General features: G+C 34.9%; 1 protein-coding gene across 4 annotated transcripts in view; it reads right to left on the reverse strand.

Moving 5' to 3' along the window:
- Nucleotides 1-18919, reverse strand: part of PRKX (protein kinase cAMP-dependent X-linked catalytic subunit) — a 59275-nt gene that overhangs the window by 16451 nt on the left and 23905 nt on the right. For all 4 annotated transcript variants that reach the window (XM_064646542.1, XM_064646541.1, XM_064646544.1 and 1 more), the window contains exons 2-5: nt 17157-17325; nt 12802-13065; nt 6119-6238; nt 298-393 (exon numbers count right to left, since the gene is read on the reverse strand). In XM_064646542.1, the coding sequence (XP_064502612.1) occupies nt 298-393; nt 6119-6238; nt 12802-13065; nt 17157-17325 (649 nt within the window). The remainder of the gene's footprint in view (nt 1-297; nt 394-6118; nt 6239-12801; nt 13066-17156; nt 17326-18919) is intronic.

The raw sequence follows: 18919 nt of genomic DNA on the forward strand, positions 1-18919 counted from the left end.
CTTTTTACAGGGACCTGCTACCAATGAGCCTTGTACAAGGTGGAAAAGCATTTAATATCCTAGAATATGCAGAAAAGTAAGAGAGTCAGATACTATCTTACAACCATATCATCAGCTTGATGTCTACCAGATATATAGTTTATTTGGACTGCAAGTGTAAATGCAAAGGAAAATATTTTCCAACATGGTGTTTCAGAAAATCAGAATCTTGTATCTTGTCTTCTAAGAAGATCCTTCAGAAACAGTGCTTGGGAGATGTTTAGAAAGTAAAATATAGTGTTGGAGTCATGGACTTACTTTACATATAAATCCAAATGCCTCGGGAAATCTATTTTGCCAGCAAGAATCTTCTGATATATACCAAATGGATTGTCATCAAAAAATGGAGGAAACCTATTTTAATACAGAAAATTTTTAGAGGTTAGAAAAAGAAGTTCTAAAAATCTTATAAGCAGTATTAGGTTATAGCAATTCCCCTCGGAAATAGCTGACTACGTAGCTCTTTTTGGTAGGGCACCATGAACCAAATCCCAACTTGAAGAATAACTTAAGGCTCTCATTGAAAAACTGCAAACATTTCTGTACACAACACGCTGAATGTAGAATTAAAATTTAAGTATTACAACAGAATAGAAAAATATAAAAGTGTTACATTAATACAGTAAAAATATAATTTATCAAACAAATTTTCAGTATTAGAAGTAAAAAAATACTTTGCCTTTATCTGTAAAATTCATGGGTACAGTTTCCAAAAGAGAATTACCATTTTTGACCTTGTCCTGTAACTGTCTCAAAATGTAGCTGTCTTTCTGTGTGGGACAGATTAAGTACTTATTTCATAACCTTCCCACGATGATCAGTAAATCAAGATGCAGTTAAAATTCTACACTTGTATTTTCTACAAAGTTCTTCATGAGTTTATGAGCTAACAGAGACTGCTTCTTGTTGTACAGCTACAGTAAGAACTTAAGAGTTTTCTCTTGTGCTTCCTTTACCAGCACAATATATTACCCTGATTACTGCGAGAGCCTCAGAGTACATCAGGGTGCATCAGTACAGCCAGTACAGGCAGCTTAGCCCAAGTGCCAAGAAATTTCCAAGTGTCAGTCATGTTTTTAAAAGTTACCACAGGAAACCTTCTAAGGGAATGGAATAAAGAACTACTCCATTCACTAATCTCAGTCCTGCTTTGCCTTCTGTAAATGACTGAAGCATCTCTCTTACTATGCTTCTGTCTCAAAATGCCTACAGAATAAAAATAAAAAAAAAATGATTTTGAGTGTCAACCATGTTCACAACATCCAAATACTATTACAGTTCAATGTTTAAAACATTTTCACATGACCCTAACATTTTATAATTACTTTCTAAGACAACTTAACTGTGTGTATACACACACAAATACAGTGCTGGTGACTTTAGAAATCACTGATAGCACAAACAAGGGTGAAACCAAAGCTTCTTCATTTCATGTTCTTTCTTTAATTTTAAGGTACTTGAACTAGCTTATTCCTCAACAAGTACTATACATCATTTCTATTCTGTTTTCAGCAGTACTAATTTCTTCATTTTTCAGCTGATGGTCAAGTGGATTAGCACTTCCTTTGAAATACTGTAAAATTTGGCCATGAGTAAAATCAAATTCCATCAGAATAGTTAAGTAAAGGTGTCTGTAGGCACATAGTAAAAAAACAAGTAATAGTTCAAAGCACTGAAATGCACAAAAAACTATATGGTTAAGGAAAGACTAAAGAACATTTCTTGGTGGTGTTTAGAAAGCCAGAGTAGTTTCATTACGAAAATCTACTTTCCAGGTAACTGGAAAATAGAAGAATCTCAGGAAGAATACTTTGGTTATCAAAAATTTCTGCTTTGACACTAAAGAACAAGGAAAACACTATAAGTATTTAACATGCACAAAATTTTCCTGCACAAAGGTTTTTTTTAATCAGGTAATATTAATGTTCTTCACATTCTCCACAGCAAGTTGACAAACAGTACACTCAATTTTCTATTTGTTATTACATATTAGCATCTATAAATGCATAAAGCTATCACAATGAAACTTTGTGAATATGTATTACAAAAGTGCCAGCTGCAGTAAACACATTACTGTACACTGAGGTGTGAAATCAAGAAGAATAAAAAGTATGATTTTTTACATATTTACATGTTTAAATTGCTCTTGGCTTTCCCACTTTGAAAATTCAACATTAGAATGTCTAGAGCTCTTAAGAGAAATTTAAATCACCCTTGGCTATAATAAGTTTATGGCAATGCTGCTTAAAATGTATTTGAACTATATACAAAATGAGAACTGCTTTCAAAGATTACATAGTTTTCTTATGGACAAACCAAATAACTTGATTTTGATGGCTCTTGGAAATGTCTGTCTTCAACACAGCACAGTTTTTAGACAAAACAACAAAAGTATTGTGCTGGAAGCTACCTAATAAATCATCAAAAAAACCCTTGAGCTTCAGACTGTCTTCACACCATAACACAAAAACGAACAGCTGCCTTTTTTCCATCAACTGAAAACAAGCTATATTATAAATAGTAATATCTCTGTAAATGGGACAACAGCTTCAAACCATTCCTTTTGCTAACTTATGCACAACAATGGCACTGACATTAGTCTCAAAGATAACAGATAGTCTGAAGAACAGAAGTTGTAAAACCTCAGGTGAAAACACCCAAGTCTGAGAATATGAATCTGCAGACAAGAACCATTACCAGCTAAAATGACAGAACAGCACATCACGTATGATCACCAATGCAAAAAAACCCACAAAGCCCTCATTAATAGGCAAAACTCAGTTAGCTACATATCTGATGACAGTACAATTATGATTTAACATATTTAATGTTAAATAACAAATATATTTTCCTCTATGGTAAATTGTAACAGAACTCTTTTACTCAAACAGATCTTCCAGCTTTTTGTATTGACAGTTTGTTTAGATTAACTCTGCTCTGTGTTCTGTAAAGATTTCTTCTCAACTTTGGTTCTCCCTGTTTTTTCCCTTTCCTATATCTTACTGTCTTAAACCTAAACGGGACCTTGCCTTAAATCTAGTATGTGCAGAACTAGAATTCCATGGGCCTCTAGAGATTAAGACAGGGAAATAAGACACCATAGAACAGGAAAGTGTGGGTTTGTTTGTTTGTTTTTAGAAAGATGATTTCCTTACATACACATCTACCAATTCTTTTCAATTGCTTTTGGGCTTCAGAGAGACTAACTTCAGGAAATAACTACCAAATGTCTTAAGTTAATTTACTTGCAGACAATAATTTAGTCTTGAAGTCAGGTTTTGTTCACCTTAAAAAAATTTTTGTATTTCTTAAAACTTCTTTGGGTTTCAAAGGATAAAGTTACCTAGGACTGTTTATGCTTTAAAAGCCTCGATAGCATAAATATCAAGCCACATCTTCAGTTGGTGAGGAAAAGCATTTAAAAAAACTACTGTCAACAACAGTTAAAAGCTGATAAAACACTAAAAGCATCCGCCCTATGTGACAACCTACCCACCTAAAGGGAACACATACAAGCCATAATCTCTGCCTCCCTCTATCCCTCTTAAAAAAAAAAAAACAAACAAAACAGACCTTAGTAGTATAAAGTTACATTCCCCACCTCAAAAAAACAAAAACCCAAACAACAACCGCCCCCCAAAAAACCAAACCAAACCAAAAAAGAACCCAAAACAAACAAAAACCAAAACAAACAATCAAAAAACCCCCCCAAAAACTTCAAACCAAACCTTATCCCAGTTTTGATAATGACTGAAAGCTGCTTTTTATTTTTTAGTTTTGGATGGAGTCCCTATTCAAAACAGCATTCAATTATGAAGAGCACGTCTACACAAATACTGTAGCAAAGGCCATGACAAACTCGCATGCAGCTGACAGCTGCTCTGTCAATCAGCCTATATAAGGCCTCAACTGCTTTTTAGAAAAGTGTAATTTATGTCTATTGGTTAAAGGTCTCTAAAGCCAAAGTGTTCAAATTAAGCCACCCCTCCCCACCCCCTCAGAATCCAGATTTCATCCCTTGAGCCAGATGGTGTCATGACACAGAAGGCCCTACACAGAAATGACTGCAGCTGCTCCCTTTTTTCATGAAGAAGATATGCCAGTCATATTTCAGTAGAATATATAGCAGTCATACTTCAGCACCCTCCAGTCCAGAAATGAGATCTTGCTCGATTATCACCTGTAGGCAGCATGTTAACTTAGTAAAATAGAAACTTTGCTTCTCTTATTGCTCTAGTAGAAAGAATCCCATCAACATCTCTGTAAGGCACACAAAGAAAAAAGGCCTGATATCCACTTACATTGAGACCACATAAACCAGAGAGTGGTCCCAGTGAAGCCCGTGGCAGGAAGGTAAATCACTCAGACTACAGCTGGGTGACTGCAGTACCTGTGCTCATGTTACAGTACCAGACGCTTTCACCTACAGTTTCCTGCTGTCTAGGACTAAGATTAGCAATTCCCAACAAGACTGCTGGGAATTGCTTTCATCCCTCTGAGAAGGATTCCTCTTGGCCAACTTGGGCTGCTCACCTTACAGGGAGTGACAGAAGAAAGGTGAAGCCTGGTCTCTGCACAGATCAGCCTACATAAATGACGACTTTGTATCAGACCAGTCAGCAAAAGCTGCCTGGGTCAGTAAGAACTATTACATATTTTTATGCTTTTCTGTGTACAAATTGCCTTGAGATTCAAAGTCAATGCATATGCAAGCCTCCAGGATATTAAGAAAGCAAGCAGCGGGCAGCAATACTGTCCTGGGATAAAGTTTTGATGCTATTGGGTGGACTTCTTCACAGTAATACACAATGAATTAGAGCTCTGAAGTAATTATCCATCCACCAGGGAATCTGCTTGATCAGGCAATCTGATGAGCTTGTCCAAACACTGGAAGAGTCACCAAAGTTACTCTGAGTGAGAGCGACAGTGCTAACTAGAGAAAAGGATGAATAAATCCAAGCAAGGACATTTTGTTCCGATCACTCTACAGGGCTGCAGATCTACAATGAAAGGCCACAGAGGCACCCTGACACACATGTGGGGACTGAGAAGGCATAGAGCACACTCAGTCAGGTACCAAAAAGAAGTTCTAAGAAACCAAACTGATGAAATATACTATGTTTCTTCAGAAACTATGAAGGCCTTGCTTTCGCCTGGATTTGTTCTACACCATGGCAAAGCCAATTGCTTTCAAAATCTCTCTCTTTTCTGCAAGTACCTTCACGCAATGCAGCCACGACAAAAAAAAGCCAAGGAAAAACATGCAGATGGCCTTGTTTAGTACATAAGCAGAATTTCACATTCTCCCTAAATCAGTTATTTATTGTACTAAAACCAGTATTTCTTTTTTGAAATCAGAGTTATATAAAAGTAATTGCCTTAGTTTGCTAATACTAGAAAGTCATAAACGGTTAATTATATTAATGCCAGTTAATTTAGTTTAAATTTGTATCTTTAGGAAACATTGCTTATCAAACAAATTCCAAAACATCAAATGTAGCATTTGAACAAACAAATTTTAAATACACCTTTAAAGCTTTTCCCTGTTCTTCTTCCTTTGGTTTAAAAAAAAAATAAAATTAAAACATCAGTGCTCAGTAGTAATACAAAGTGTATTAATACTTCCTACTTGCCATTATGCATTTTTACAGACTAAAGCTCCCACTGCAAGTACTATATCGCTATGCTAGAAATTAATTACAGAAGTAATCCTCTTCTTTAGCCTTTAAAAGATTTTATGAAAAAAAATCTAAACTTTGACAAAGCCTGAATTTCCAAAACAGATGGGGAAAAGAGCAGCTGTTATAAAAGTCTTAAGTAAAACAAACAAAAAAACCCCAAACCAAAACAACAAACAAACCCAACAAATTCAAAAACCTAAAACATTCCCATAAGAACAGTGATATCTGTTCTTTTGTACAGCTTCCCAATTCCTTGCTTCAGAGGCAAAAATTAAACTAGTATATCAATAATAAATTTAGCCCAAATTTGCTAATCCAAATATTGTAAACAGAACTTGTAAAGAATCCTGTATTACTGTATTACATAATATTGCTGTGATATAATAAGTGTCACTTACCCTGACAACATCTCAAATATAAGAATTCCTAAGGCCCACCAATCCACAGCTCTTCCATGGCCTTTACTTTGTATAACTTCTGGTGCAAGGTACTCAGGAGTGCCACAGAGAGTCCACGTTCTGGAAGTAAAAGAAGGAAAAAAACCCACAAAACAAACAACTAAACCAGATTGAAGTTAAACTGAAACACAGGAACAGGAAAAAACAAACACACACATATACCTATGTATTTACTGTATATAGAAACAGAAATAAGAAAGGCCTCTACAAGATCTAAACAGACTGCTTTGATGATGCTCTCCACTTCTGTAACAGAGATACATGGAAATGAATAAACTTCTTGGCTGCAGAAAATGTCTGTGGACTGACTTTGCTGACTGGTGGTATGGTACTCTATCTATTAGCCTGCATATTTCTTTGAAAGTACTAACAGTGGTTTTCACCCTGTGAGCTGCAGACCCTGGGAGTTCATGGACTACTACTGACAGGCACAGCAGAAGACCAGCTTATTAGCCTTTTCCAGAAGAAGGAAGAAGTTTTGTTTATAAAAACAAAGGGAAGAAGGGAGTTAAAAAAGTAGTAGTTTAAATCAGTAAATAGTCACACATACAAGATAGATTCATTTTACAATCTAAGTAAAGTTTTTCAAATAGTATTGAAATGAAACCTGTTATCACTTCCACAATATCCATTAAAACACTTTGTATTTTTAGTTACTTAAAATATTTACAAGGTGTAGTTATGCAAATGTGAGATATGTAAGCAGCACTATTTTAGATATATTTTAATGTCATTTTTAGTCACAGCTTTCTATGATAAGGTAAGGATAAAACAGTGTTATACTGCTAACTAATTGAAATGTATATTTTGAGTTCTGTAAAGACATGAAATAAATTGAAATTAAGCAGGTATGTTTACAAATATTAAATTACAATTTGAAAAGAATATTCTGAAACCAATTCTTCCAGAAATATATTGCTCTTCTTTGTAAAAATGCCCAAGTAGAATTTGCCTGGCTTCACTCCTCTGATTTAAGTATACATTTGAGAAAAAATGTGCTTTCTTTCTGAATAAATTGCACTTACTCAATACCAAGTCAAAAGATGAAAAAGTGCTCACCAATTCAGAGAAAATGAAATAACAGCACAGAATAAGAAAGAAAAAAGTGTATCACATTTTAAAAACAGTTCTAGCTAGATATGATAAAGAATAAAGTCACAAATGGTCACTGCACATGATTTCTAACTTGCACCAAAAAAACCTCTCATTGAATATTTGTGAGAGCAGGAAGAATCTTTTCCAAGCAAACTGGTAACATGCTCCTGAACAAATGCATTAAGATGAGCAGCAATCACTTTTAGAAGTAATACTAATTCAACAACTTTTCTGAGACTGCAGGGAGGTGATTGTCCCATCCTACTCTGCACTGGTACAGCCTCCCTTGAATACTGTGTGCAGATCTGGGCACCTCAATACAGAAAAGACATTAAGCTATTAGAGAGCATCCAAAGGAGGGCAACTAAGACGGTGAAGGGTCTGGAGGAGAAGCTTTATGAGGAACAGATGAGGTCACTTAGTTTATTCAGCCTGGAGAAGAGGAGACTGAAGGGAGACCTCATTGTGGTCCTCATGAGGGAAAGCAAAGGGGTAAGTTCCAGTCTCTTCACTTTGGGGATCAGTGACAGGACTTGAGGAAACCACATGAAACTGAGTCAGGGGAGGTTTAGGTTAGATATCAGGGAAAGGTTTTATACCCTGAGAGTGGCTGAGCACTGCAACAGGCTCCTCAGGAAAGTGGTTACAGCACGAAGCCTCAGAGTTCAAGAAGCATTTGGACAACCCTGTAAGGTGCATGGTGTGACTCTTGGGGCGTCCTGCACAGGGCCAGGAGTTGGACTCAATGATTCTGATGGGTTCCTCCCAGCTCGGCACATTCTATGACTCTATGAATTATTTTAAAGAGAGCTTTTGCGAGGTGTTTTTTCCCTTGTTTTCCTTTTGTTTGTTGGTTTTTTTTAAGCCTTAGCTTATATTCATAAAAATATTTAAGATAAAGGAAGAGGAGCTGTACAGTCAGCCAAGGCTTTAAATGAAAAATTATGACTTGAATTTCTTCAAGCTTGATTTTCCTATGGTGAAAGCTAAATTACTCCAGCTAAACTGTCAGACTGCATAAGACACGCTGTGCATCCAACATGCTTCATGGCTCTTGAAACTACCTTCATTAGTGTAAACAATGCATTTTTAATTTTTATCATAAATTTATCTAAAAAAGTTTAAACTCTCATTTTCCAGATCAAGCATACTGAAGAAATCTCTTACTTTCAGCACTGCTTGACACTACTGCCATCTAGCAGTTGCATGGATCAGCACTACGGAATTCAGAAAAAACAGCAAAGTTCTGTTGTCTTTTAAAATAAAAATTTCTCCCTCTACCAAATTTAAAAAGCTATATGCAAAACAGCATTGTATGCATTGTTAATTACACTGATTTAGCCAGCTCTGCAAGTGAAGCAGCTGACAGTTTTACTGTACTTGGGAAGAAGAAGGTTTTCATCCCTTATCAAGGTCATTTACATACAAGAAAAAAATAAATCATTTGACCATGACTTCCAGGACCTACACAATTTGCTGGGGACAATGTAATTAAAATGACTCAGTTACCATACAGGTTATTAACAAGATCTTTTTATGGAAGCAAGAGGAAAACTGCGAATTAAGCAAAGGCTAACATAACTTGAAATCTCCTAGCTGCACTAGGAAATAAAATTTATTACCACCAAGAAATTTATTCTCATTGACTACACAAAAACAGAGAAGAAGCTCGTGTTCTTTTCCAAGCTACGTATTTTGCTGTAAGATGTGTAAGACTTGTGTTTCCCCTTTTGTTGGTCAAGAAACAAACTACTTAATATTTTGGAAAACACATCAAGTAAGAGCTATAAATAGATAACATGCCTAAATTATTTTTTTATTATTACTATTTTATGACTATTTCATACTCATCTGAAAGTCCAGATCATCCTTTTGAAGATAAATTACAATGCAGAAAAATAAGAAAAGACTGTTCCCTTGAAACTGCTAGAAAACATCCACTGCTCTGCATTTTCAGGAAAAAAGTTGAAATGCAGGTAAGCAATAGTTGATAAGGTTGAACATTGAATTTTAAAATGTGGAAATAAAACAAAGAATCTACTGTGGTTACAAAGGTAAGTTATAAAATAATATTTGTGGGACTTATTAAGAGTACTATTTGAAGAAGTTAAGTCTCGATGGTTAATGTATTTTAGCATTCTACACCATTCAGCATCCATCTCTGTGACAGGTTTCTAGCATATGAGCCAGAGATTACCAAAAATGTTCTTTTTGGTATTCTGGCTATTTGTTTGTAATACTATTAATAAAGATTGCTTTGTTTCCAGCCCACAAAAATTTGTTCTGCAAGACGTTCTTGCTTGTTTCTACAGTGACAAACAATACACTTTGTAAACCAGACTTACTGTGTGTCTTACTTAGTTTTTTTCTCTGCAATATCCACTCTGTAGAAAAAACATGAGGCACATTCAGCTTAAGGAACAGTGCAGAACTATCCTGAATAAATTTAGGATTAATCACTTCAAGTTTCTAAAAGACTTTCACAGGTACTTTTTTTTTAGGAATATAAACTGAAGAAACTAAAATTAACATTCAAAAAAAAAAAAAAAAAGAAAGTTTTAACTTTACCTAAAACTTTTATAACTTTCTGAGTGAAATCTGAGCATAAAAAAATATCAAATTCCATGTAGATTAGTTTTAAGCTTCTCTGAAAGAACACAGGAATTAAAAAAACCAACCAAAAGTATATACAAAAAAAAGACCAGATTAGAAAAAATTTTTAATGAAAATACTATACACAAAACGTGGTATATACTTTTCAGAAGAAGAAAGGTCTACAAATGTAATGGCTGTAAAGTTCAAAGCAAATCCTTTCTAGAACCTTCACGTAACAATAATTTATAAAAATCCCCTCCCCATCGTCTTCTTGACATTGCCCCTTTTTTAAAGTATAAATGTACTTACAAGAAACTGAAAAGGTTATTAAGTCTTCAGTTAAGCAACATCAAAGTGGAAAAGAGAAGAAATAAACAGCAGCTGAGGCAAAGACACACTGTTTTGGAGAAAAATTTAGAATTTTTAAACGTACACTACGACTGCAAAAGGAGGAACAAGGATAAACAGGACATACCAACAAGGAACAGAAGGAGAAAAGAAAACCTCCTCTCCTTCCTCTGTCTATATAAAGAAAATATTAAGAATCTAGCCCTTCAGAAATTGTACTAATAAGAAGGTAAACATGTAGGCTGCTTCCCAGAGTGGGAACATGAGCTATGAGCCAGACACTTCTTCTAAAGAGCAGCTTAATTGGAGATGGACATGGTGAACACTTCGTGTTTTCACACAGCGTAATGGGAAGGAAGGAAAATGTGTACAGCAAAACCTCAATTAGGCAGCTACAGAATCTGTCATGTGAAGTATTATGTATCAAGAATGTGTAATTGTATCAAAGGTCTCCTGGAGATGATGCTTTAATTTCCATATCGTGTCTTCTTCTCTCTAGGAATATATCTGCTGATCTTGAGTGGCAGGTTACCTCATAATGTTTGAAAACCATAAATGCTTCGTATTATTTTTGCAATTCACATACACTGTATATATACACACATCTGCACACGTGTACATGTACATGTAAGATTCATATGCACAGATGTTTGCCAACATAAAAATGATAAAACGTATCCCATAATTTTAATTAAATAGTCTATGCCATAAACAAAAGAACTTACTGGAGTGCATTTGTGGATAAATGGTGACAATTGTGTATTTTTACAGTGACAAAACCAGCTTCGCAAAAATGACTTCAGCTAATATACTAGCGAGTGTGCTATTGGAACTATCATGTAGTTCCAAGAAAACCAATAACACAAAAAACTAAACCAGACTTGCACAGGTGCAAGTCTTTGCTCTAACTGATAATGTTCTTGCTCCTTCCAATGTTACGTTCTGTATTTATATTACCTGTCGTTCATTTACAGGTAAATCAGCTAGGAATATAAAACTACTATAGTCTTCTATGATTCAATTTAACACAAGCTAATCGATTTCACTTCCCCTCCAGGAAACATGGGAAACAAAAAAAAACAATTAAAACCAGTAGTGATAACTTGTTTTGATGTCCTAAAATGCATTCGAACCAATCCACTCATAGAGATTTATCTTCCAGGTTGAAAAATATACTCTGATGTGAACTATCACCTTTTTTAACTAAGGGTTACTTCTGTTGTGCCTTAAAGCCACAGAAATCCAAATCAAGAATAACCACTAAGTGGCAGTATCTACATGTCAAGAGAAAGTCATAAGAATTTGCACGAAAATGTCTTATAAAGAGATTGTCCCACTTTCTTACATGGAAGTAGCATTACCTCTTTCTGCAAGAAGTTATTTTGATCTAAAAACAAAGTATTGAAAGAAAAGGTCAGCATTTGGATGCCTATTTGCTTGCCCAATGGAAATTGAATTCAATCAAATGTGTTGATATTAAAATTCTACGGTTTTCAAACATACTTGTAGACCTTAAAGGTGAATAGAACCAGCTTATTAGTTATTAGTTGTCTACCATTTTTCTGTGCCAAGGCAACCCAGCACTGTGTGCATGTAACCCGTGGGGAAGCAGATATTATGACCTTCATAACATGATTTGATTTCTTATCTGACTTTTACTTTGTAAGGGATCCATTAAGTAGCTCCCTGAGATCCACTCTCCTTTCAAATTGATGTTGTAGAATTATCCTCACCCACCGAACCATCTGTTGCAAAAGCAGCATCAAACAGGTACACAGATGAGTGAAGAGAATAAGCACCTATATAACACCTAACTAGCTGCCTCAACTAGAACAATATAAAACTGTTCCCCTCAAGAGATGGCTCAAGGGCATAATATCAAACTTTGTCACATTGCTTTTCTGATACGACAGGCTAGATTTCCCTCCGTTTTCTTGAATCTCAATGCTCTTGCTTCCTTTTAAGAACATGCATGTCATCTTGGAAGAGTAGTTCAAACAGAGAGAAAAAACCCTCTGCATTATCAAAAAGTTTATATATACTATTAAAGCTTACAGTAATGTAAAAGTTAACAGTTAAATAAACCAATCCTGCTGAAACTGGTTTCATTGTTTTTGTCTAGATTTTTGCAGTTTCATTTTAGCAACAGGCTAACACAGTATGCAGTTTTAAAATGTTATTCTCACACTTCAAAAACCTCTAAAAGGAAAGCAGAAGGAAACATGAGTTACAAAACATTTAGCCATTCAATATGTATGGAGGATTAATGTACAGATTTTAATATTTGCCCATATTACTTTAATGAACTCCCTTTATATAAGATGACTGCTGAAAACTTCAATATATAAAATCACTCATCTAAAAATATTTTTCTACTGTTGCTTATGTGTGATATTGCTCCTAATTATACTTAAGGGGTAATACAGGTTTCCATGCAGCCATTTCAAGATGATCACTTCCTTCATATTAAATGACTTGACATGTATGAATCACATGGGGTGTCAGATGAAGTGCTGAAATCAAACCTTCTTGTTCATAACTGTTTAGCAAGCAAAATGTAATTACCATAAGAAAACCCCACTTACCTATCCACCAGCTTTTTAGCAAATCCAAAGTCAGTAAGCTTGATATGTCCTTCTTTGTCCAGTAATATATTTTCAGGTTTTAAGTCTCTATAAACTATTTCTTTGGAGTGCAGGTATTCTATTGCACAAATAATTTCCGCAGAGTAAAACAGTCCTGTGCTGTTGTTGAAACGCCCCATGTTGCGCAGGTAACTAAAAAGTTCTCCTCCTGGTACATATTCCATTAACATATATAAAAAACGTTCATCATGGTTGGTCCAAAATCTGTAATAAAAGTATTATTTTACTGAATAAAGAAATTATGTCTCCAATTTGCTTTAGAAGAAAATTTCTGTAAAATGTATGTAACTAATTTCTGATGTCTAGTCTGCAACTATTAAATCCCCAAGAATCCAGCAAGATTATGTAACAGACATTCAAGGTAGCTGATTTAACCTGCAACATAAAACAGATAGTTAAGGATGAGTACAGCACAAGCCAAGGAAGTAAATTAACTGACAGACTCTGTTGCATTGTACAAAATAGGTCTCTGCTAAGCACCAAATAACTGACTTGATATAAAGATCAGGCATTTCTTACACACCTTAAATTTTATGTAATGAAACACTGTCAAAGTGATGGGGGTGAGCAGAATCTGCTTTTGTAAAGACTTTCATGACAATACATTCAAAATAAGACATCACAGAGTTGTCCTTCTATCTCTTCTTCCCTCAAATACACAACCCCAGCTAAAGCATCAGATCACAATGCTTGCTCTTCTATGGTATCTTTTAACAAAAAGCAATAGGAAAGCAAAAATGAAAGCAAAACAGGATTCATTTCTGTACCTCAGAATTAACCCAGTGATAAGTACCTTCCATTCCTCAGACTGCCACCTTCAATTTAAGAACTATTATTGTGGTACAGTCATTATTAGTGTGCAGTAAAGAACAGTAAGGAACAGGTAAGGAAGAAAGAAAATAATTCCATGTGGCTTTAAAATACTTCATTACAGAATACAGTAATCTTCCCTCCCACATTCCCCTAAACTAAGCTGTTTTTCTTTCTATCCACACTAAACAACTCACATACCACACACCCAAATGTAACTCAACTGTTAAGAAGAAACTAACCATCTGGTAACAACACCTTGAAGAACACTATCATTTAAAAAAAAGATAGCCCCAATATTTTAATAAAAGATAGAGAACATTGTATCCCTACCTACTTTATTGATACAAGATGAGAGGTTACTTTAGCTTCTTGTAACTGCCTCTGCAGTATCACAAGTACTTCTGCAGTATTATCTGGCACTTAATCAAGGCAGGGAGCCTCAGCAAAGACAGGCAGAGTAAGCTGAGGTCCCAAACACCTGAATGACTTTTACTCAGTAAGGTTTTATTTTTTAATACCAGCACTGAGGCAACCAAGAAAATGAGATGGACTACCAGACATCACTAACAGCTCCTCCATTCCTTCAAAGTGATGAAGAAAGCAGAGTCCAGGCTCGCCTTTGCTTTTATGGAACTTCTTCCCTACGACAGCCATCAACATAATGAATTGACTATTGATGATGTCCACAGTACCTTTATTGACTGTTGGTAAAAACACTCTGGAGATGTACTTTAGGTAGTTAATAAATAATAAAACAATGAAAGAAGAACAGGAGTGGGCAAAACAAAGCAAACCACATATTTAAAAGAACATGTACGTGGAGAGAAAGAGCAAAATCTGACAAAGAACACAGAGGGGGAAAAGTGGAAGATCTAGACCATTAAAACAAAGTAGTTTTACGGTAGTTTTCACAGAAAAAATGGATACGTTATTTGATATACATGAAAAAGAGCAAAATTAAGAACTTCAATACTTGCAATGCAGATTGCTTTAATGGTAATTCCAATACAAAAAAGAAGAAAAAAATCTCAGAAGCTGTGATCAGAATAATATGCATGGTGATGTTAACTCTACAATTCAGCTTTACTACATGAACTTTTGATGCCACTGTGAACTCTCAGAGACAACCTTAGCTTACAAACAACCTTAGTTTTAGCTTATAGGTCTACAAGACATAGTGGACTTTTATTAAATCTTGTTCTCTTGAAAAAAAATCAAAAGATACATGTCAACATTACAGCTCACTATGAAGTGTTGCACACAGAGGTATGATATATCACTCAAACATGCAGTAAAGATTGCAAGAGCACCAAACAAGCATTTACAAAAAATTGTTTAAAAAAATATGTAGATAAATAACTTAAGTGTCTGCAGAAAAACCAGACCTCCCTAAATGCAGACAAGACATTTCTCACAAGCAACAGGAAAATGAAAAAAAGTTATATAAACTCTTTATATAAAGGAAGACATAGGAAGGACGAACACTGGAAATCAATTATGTGCAGCATTACTTATTATTTTCCATCATAAAATGCTGAAGTATTGTGTTTCACTGACACAGATTCCTTGAGGAAAATACCATCCATGTTTAAGATGGTGAAGCTAACTGAAGATATAAAACCCAGGAAATAGATAACACAGTTTAAAGGCACTGAAGCAGAACTATATCAATTTTTTTCCCTTTTTGTTAAACACTTAGTAAAACACTTTAAAGAATTCATAGAAAAATCCACATCTATTGGGCAGCTGAAAAAAGCTGTTACCCACATAAAAAGCTATAGAAAGTGTTATTTGTCATACAGTCAGTGATAATCACCCATGAAAACTTGTTTAACCCAAAGCACACAAATATTATTGTGACTTAAATTTTAACTACCTCATTTCAGCTAGGTTGCTTTGAGTCTCCTTTGCCAAGGGACAAAGGCATCACATGGAAAATTACATGAGTACAGCTGATGCAATGTCTCATTGGACATTTCAACAGAAAAGGCAGAGCTCTAGAAGACGTGAAAAATGTTTGCCTTGCACACAAGTAAACTTCCATTTGAATTGTGTCCTTTGGCAACTTTAAAAATCTGGTATTTTGGAAATAAGGTATGAATGAAATTCAAGAAAACTTATCAGTTTGGATTTTTGATCACTTCTGTATGGACATGATCCCTGCATCCCTATCTCTGACATGTCACACAGGTTTCTCTATTCTCACTCTTCCTGACACTCAGACCTATTTAGCTGGGGTTTTTTGCTGGGTTTGGTAGGGTTTTCTTTAAAGAATTTACTTATGTACATAGACATACACATAAAATCCTGTTCCCCCTGTTCCGTCCGTATTCCAACCAGTCTAACCAGATGCACTCAGCCTCTTCATCTTGCTTTCCTCCAAGCATCTCAAACTCCACACACACCATAGAACTCATCTTACTGATACTGTGCCATACACAGGATTTCTGAACACTAGCTGGAAACTAATTGCATCATGATGCTGGAAAAAGCAACAACACACCAGAGAAAAATCCTCCTCCTGCAGGGCTCATTCCATCTTCTGGATGACTACCATGCTGTTCCTTCTTCTTTCTCTCTGATACTTTCTGAGCCCTGGGAGGAGACTGCACTCCTGGCAGCTAGAGGCTAACTAAGGCTAATTTTGTCTACTTTTATGTAAAACTGATTAAGGCAGGTAAAAGCAAAACAAATCTTGGTCAATAGCCCTATATCCATGCATGAGAAAATATAAATGGAAATTAACTCTGCAATTACCCAGAGTTTTAGTTGTCCAATTAATAGATCTGGACTCAGATACACAAGAAATGCTGTGGTGCTGTGAACAGAAAAGTATGATAACTTCTATCTTTAACAATGGGATTATTGGGATCATTAGAATTACCATAATTCCATGAAAAAAAAAAGTGTTCTTTATGAATTGTGTTTAAAACATGTTTCTCAATAGGTTCCATCACTTAACAACCTTAAATATGGGAATATCAAAGTCCAAGAAGTGATGCAGTTATTTAAACTCCTTAAAGTTTCCAAAAGTTCCCATAAGTTTTTAAAAAGCAGATATTTAAATTTAATGCTATCTTTAGCTAGATACCTACAAGACATACATGTAAAAATACTTCTATCACATTTCTAACATCAAGGATCATTCTAGAAGTCATTTTGATAAGCAAATCCTAACAATTCTTCATTAGTATTTTCCCCTCACTTAAGACGATTTCTCTTCTGCAGTATGAAAATAAGAGACAGAAAAATTCTTATCATAAATTATTGCTTGAATGTTTAAATTATGCATCTTGATTTTAAATTCTTCATTCTTCTATAATAAATATTTTAGTCCAAAGTCTATTTTAGTCTGGATTATGTAATAGAAATTAAATGCTCAGCATTGGTTGATTTACGTAAGAAGTTCCAATGAGACCCTGGAATATTTTAACTGCACTTAATGCATGAGTTAAATGAATTAAAAAAACACAAGAACTTACAATCTGATCAAAAAGGGGTGGTTGACTTCTTTTAAGACAGACTTTTCGTTGTGCACGTGTTGCTCTTGCTTCAGTCGAATGACATCAGGAATGCTCATCACTTTCAGTGCAAAGTAACGTTTGCCCATTTTTTCCCTCACCAGATGAACACGTCCAAAGGTACCCGTGCCTGAAAAGTTGAAGTAGAAACATCAATTTATTGTAAAAGGAGAAAAAAAAAAACAATGATAACTTGCTAAATCAAAACCTACAGGAACTCAATTCCAGGTTAGTTGGTTTTGGTTTTCCTCATATTTTCACATATTCTACCTGTTTTCACAGAATTCTTTTTCTTGGGATTTCTCGATTTTGTCAATAGTGATTTGATAAAAAATAATGGTATTGTGATACTGCAACTCTTTGGATAGATACTGGAAGCATTTCTCGCAAAGAAGAGAAATGGTCCTGAGAAAGGGTAATGGAGATGCACACAAAAAATAAGTATGTAATATGTAAGTTTCAAATGTAACCAATTTAAATAGAAGAAGCAAAACTGTTGCCAAATGCAGAAGAAAAGCTGGGAAACACTCTCTTCAGAATTTCATTATTTCCATTTATTAATTATTAAAACTAGGTAGTTCAAAATCAATCAAGGCTTAAAACGTAAGAACTCATAATGCAAAGAATACAAAATACAGAATCATGATGACAACAAAAAAAATTTAAAGTATTCATCTCCCAAGGTTTGGTGACTGAGAACAGCTCCAGTCTCCAATTATTCAGGGTAGGGAATTATTCCCTTAAACATGCACAGAGAGGTGAAGTGATTCAGTAGGATAAGGAAGTAATGGGAAAAAAATACCTAAAAAGGTGCTGACCTTTCTAAAAAGAAATTTAAAAAAAAAATCTGCTTATAGTGCTGCAGCATTTTATCACTTGGAAACAGTAGCTCTCTGGCACCCTTTTTTGGAGTTAACGTATTCCTTTTTCAATTCACTCTTAAAAATATAAAAGGAAAATAAAAAACATATTGACTTTTAAATAACGTATTAGCATTTGTCTATTCAATCATCATCATCATACAGTAGTCATTAAAGTTCCTTTTCAGTGCATTGAGCTAGTGACAATCATACATAACTGAACTTTTAGTTTCTTTTAGTTTGAAATGAAAGTTAAAACTAGCACATTTAGCCACATTACTATTTGTAGTGCAGCACAGTGTTACACATTTGAACAGACATTTCGGCTCGTTGGATGGTTGCTTATTGTTTTTCAGCTCATTAAACAATGCCATGTAGATTCCATTACAGAACTTCACCAAATACTTTTAATCCCATTCTGACAGAAATATGTGCTGCTATAAAGGACACTTGGCATTCAAACCAAGTGCCTAACTTGTAAAAGGTCACTCTCTCCAAAAAAGTCAAAATCCTGTACTTGAGCTCACAATCTTCCCTTTCCCTGCACATACCCTAGAAAGGCAGCCCACAGACGCATTACAGGATTATTAATTGGTATGTCAATTGATTTCGGATTGTGTTAATCAGTTACCATCAATCTATACTACCAGACAATTTTAATTTTCTAAGATGTGTAACATGTGCAAGGAGATGAGTACGTATGTGAAAGGAAACAGATTTTTGAGAGATAGGTAGGGGAAAGAGACCAATAAATGAACTTCTAAAACAGCACTATTTGGGGAGAAAAGACAAAGGAATTTTTGCCTCTGGTAAATTCAAGAAACTTGAGAATTTATTTTTAAAATGTTTGTTTTCTGTATGTCT

This window comes from Pseudopipra pipra, chromosome 2 (genome assembly GCF_036250125.1).
Source record: "Pseudopipra pipra isolate bDixPip1 chromosome 2, bDixPip1.hap1, whole genome shotgun sequence".
NCBI classification, from domain to species: domain Eukaryota; kingdom Metazoa; phylum Chordata; class Aves; order Passeriformes; family Pipridae; genus Pseudopipra; species Pseudopipra pipra.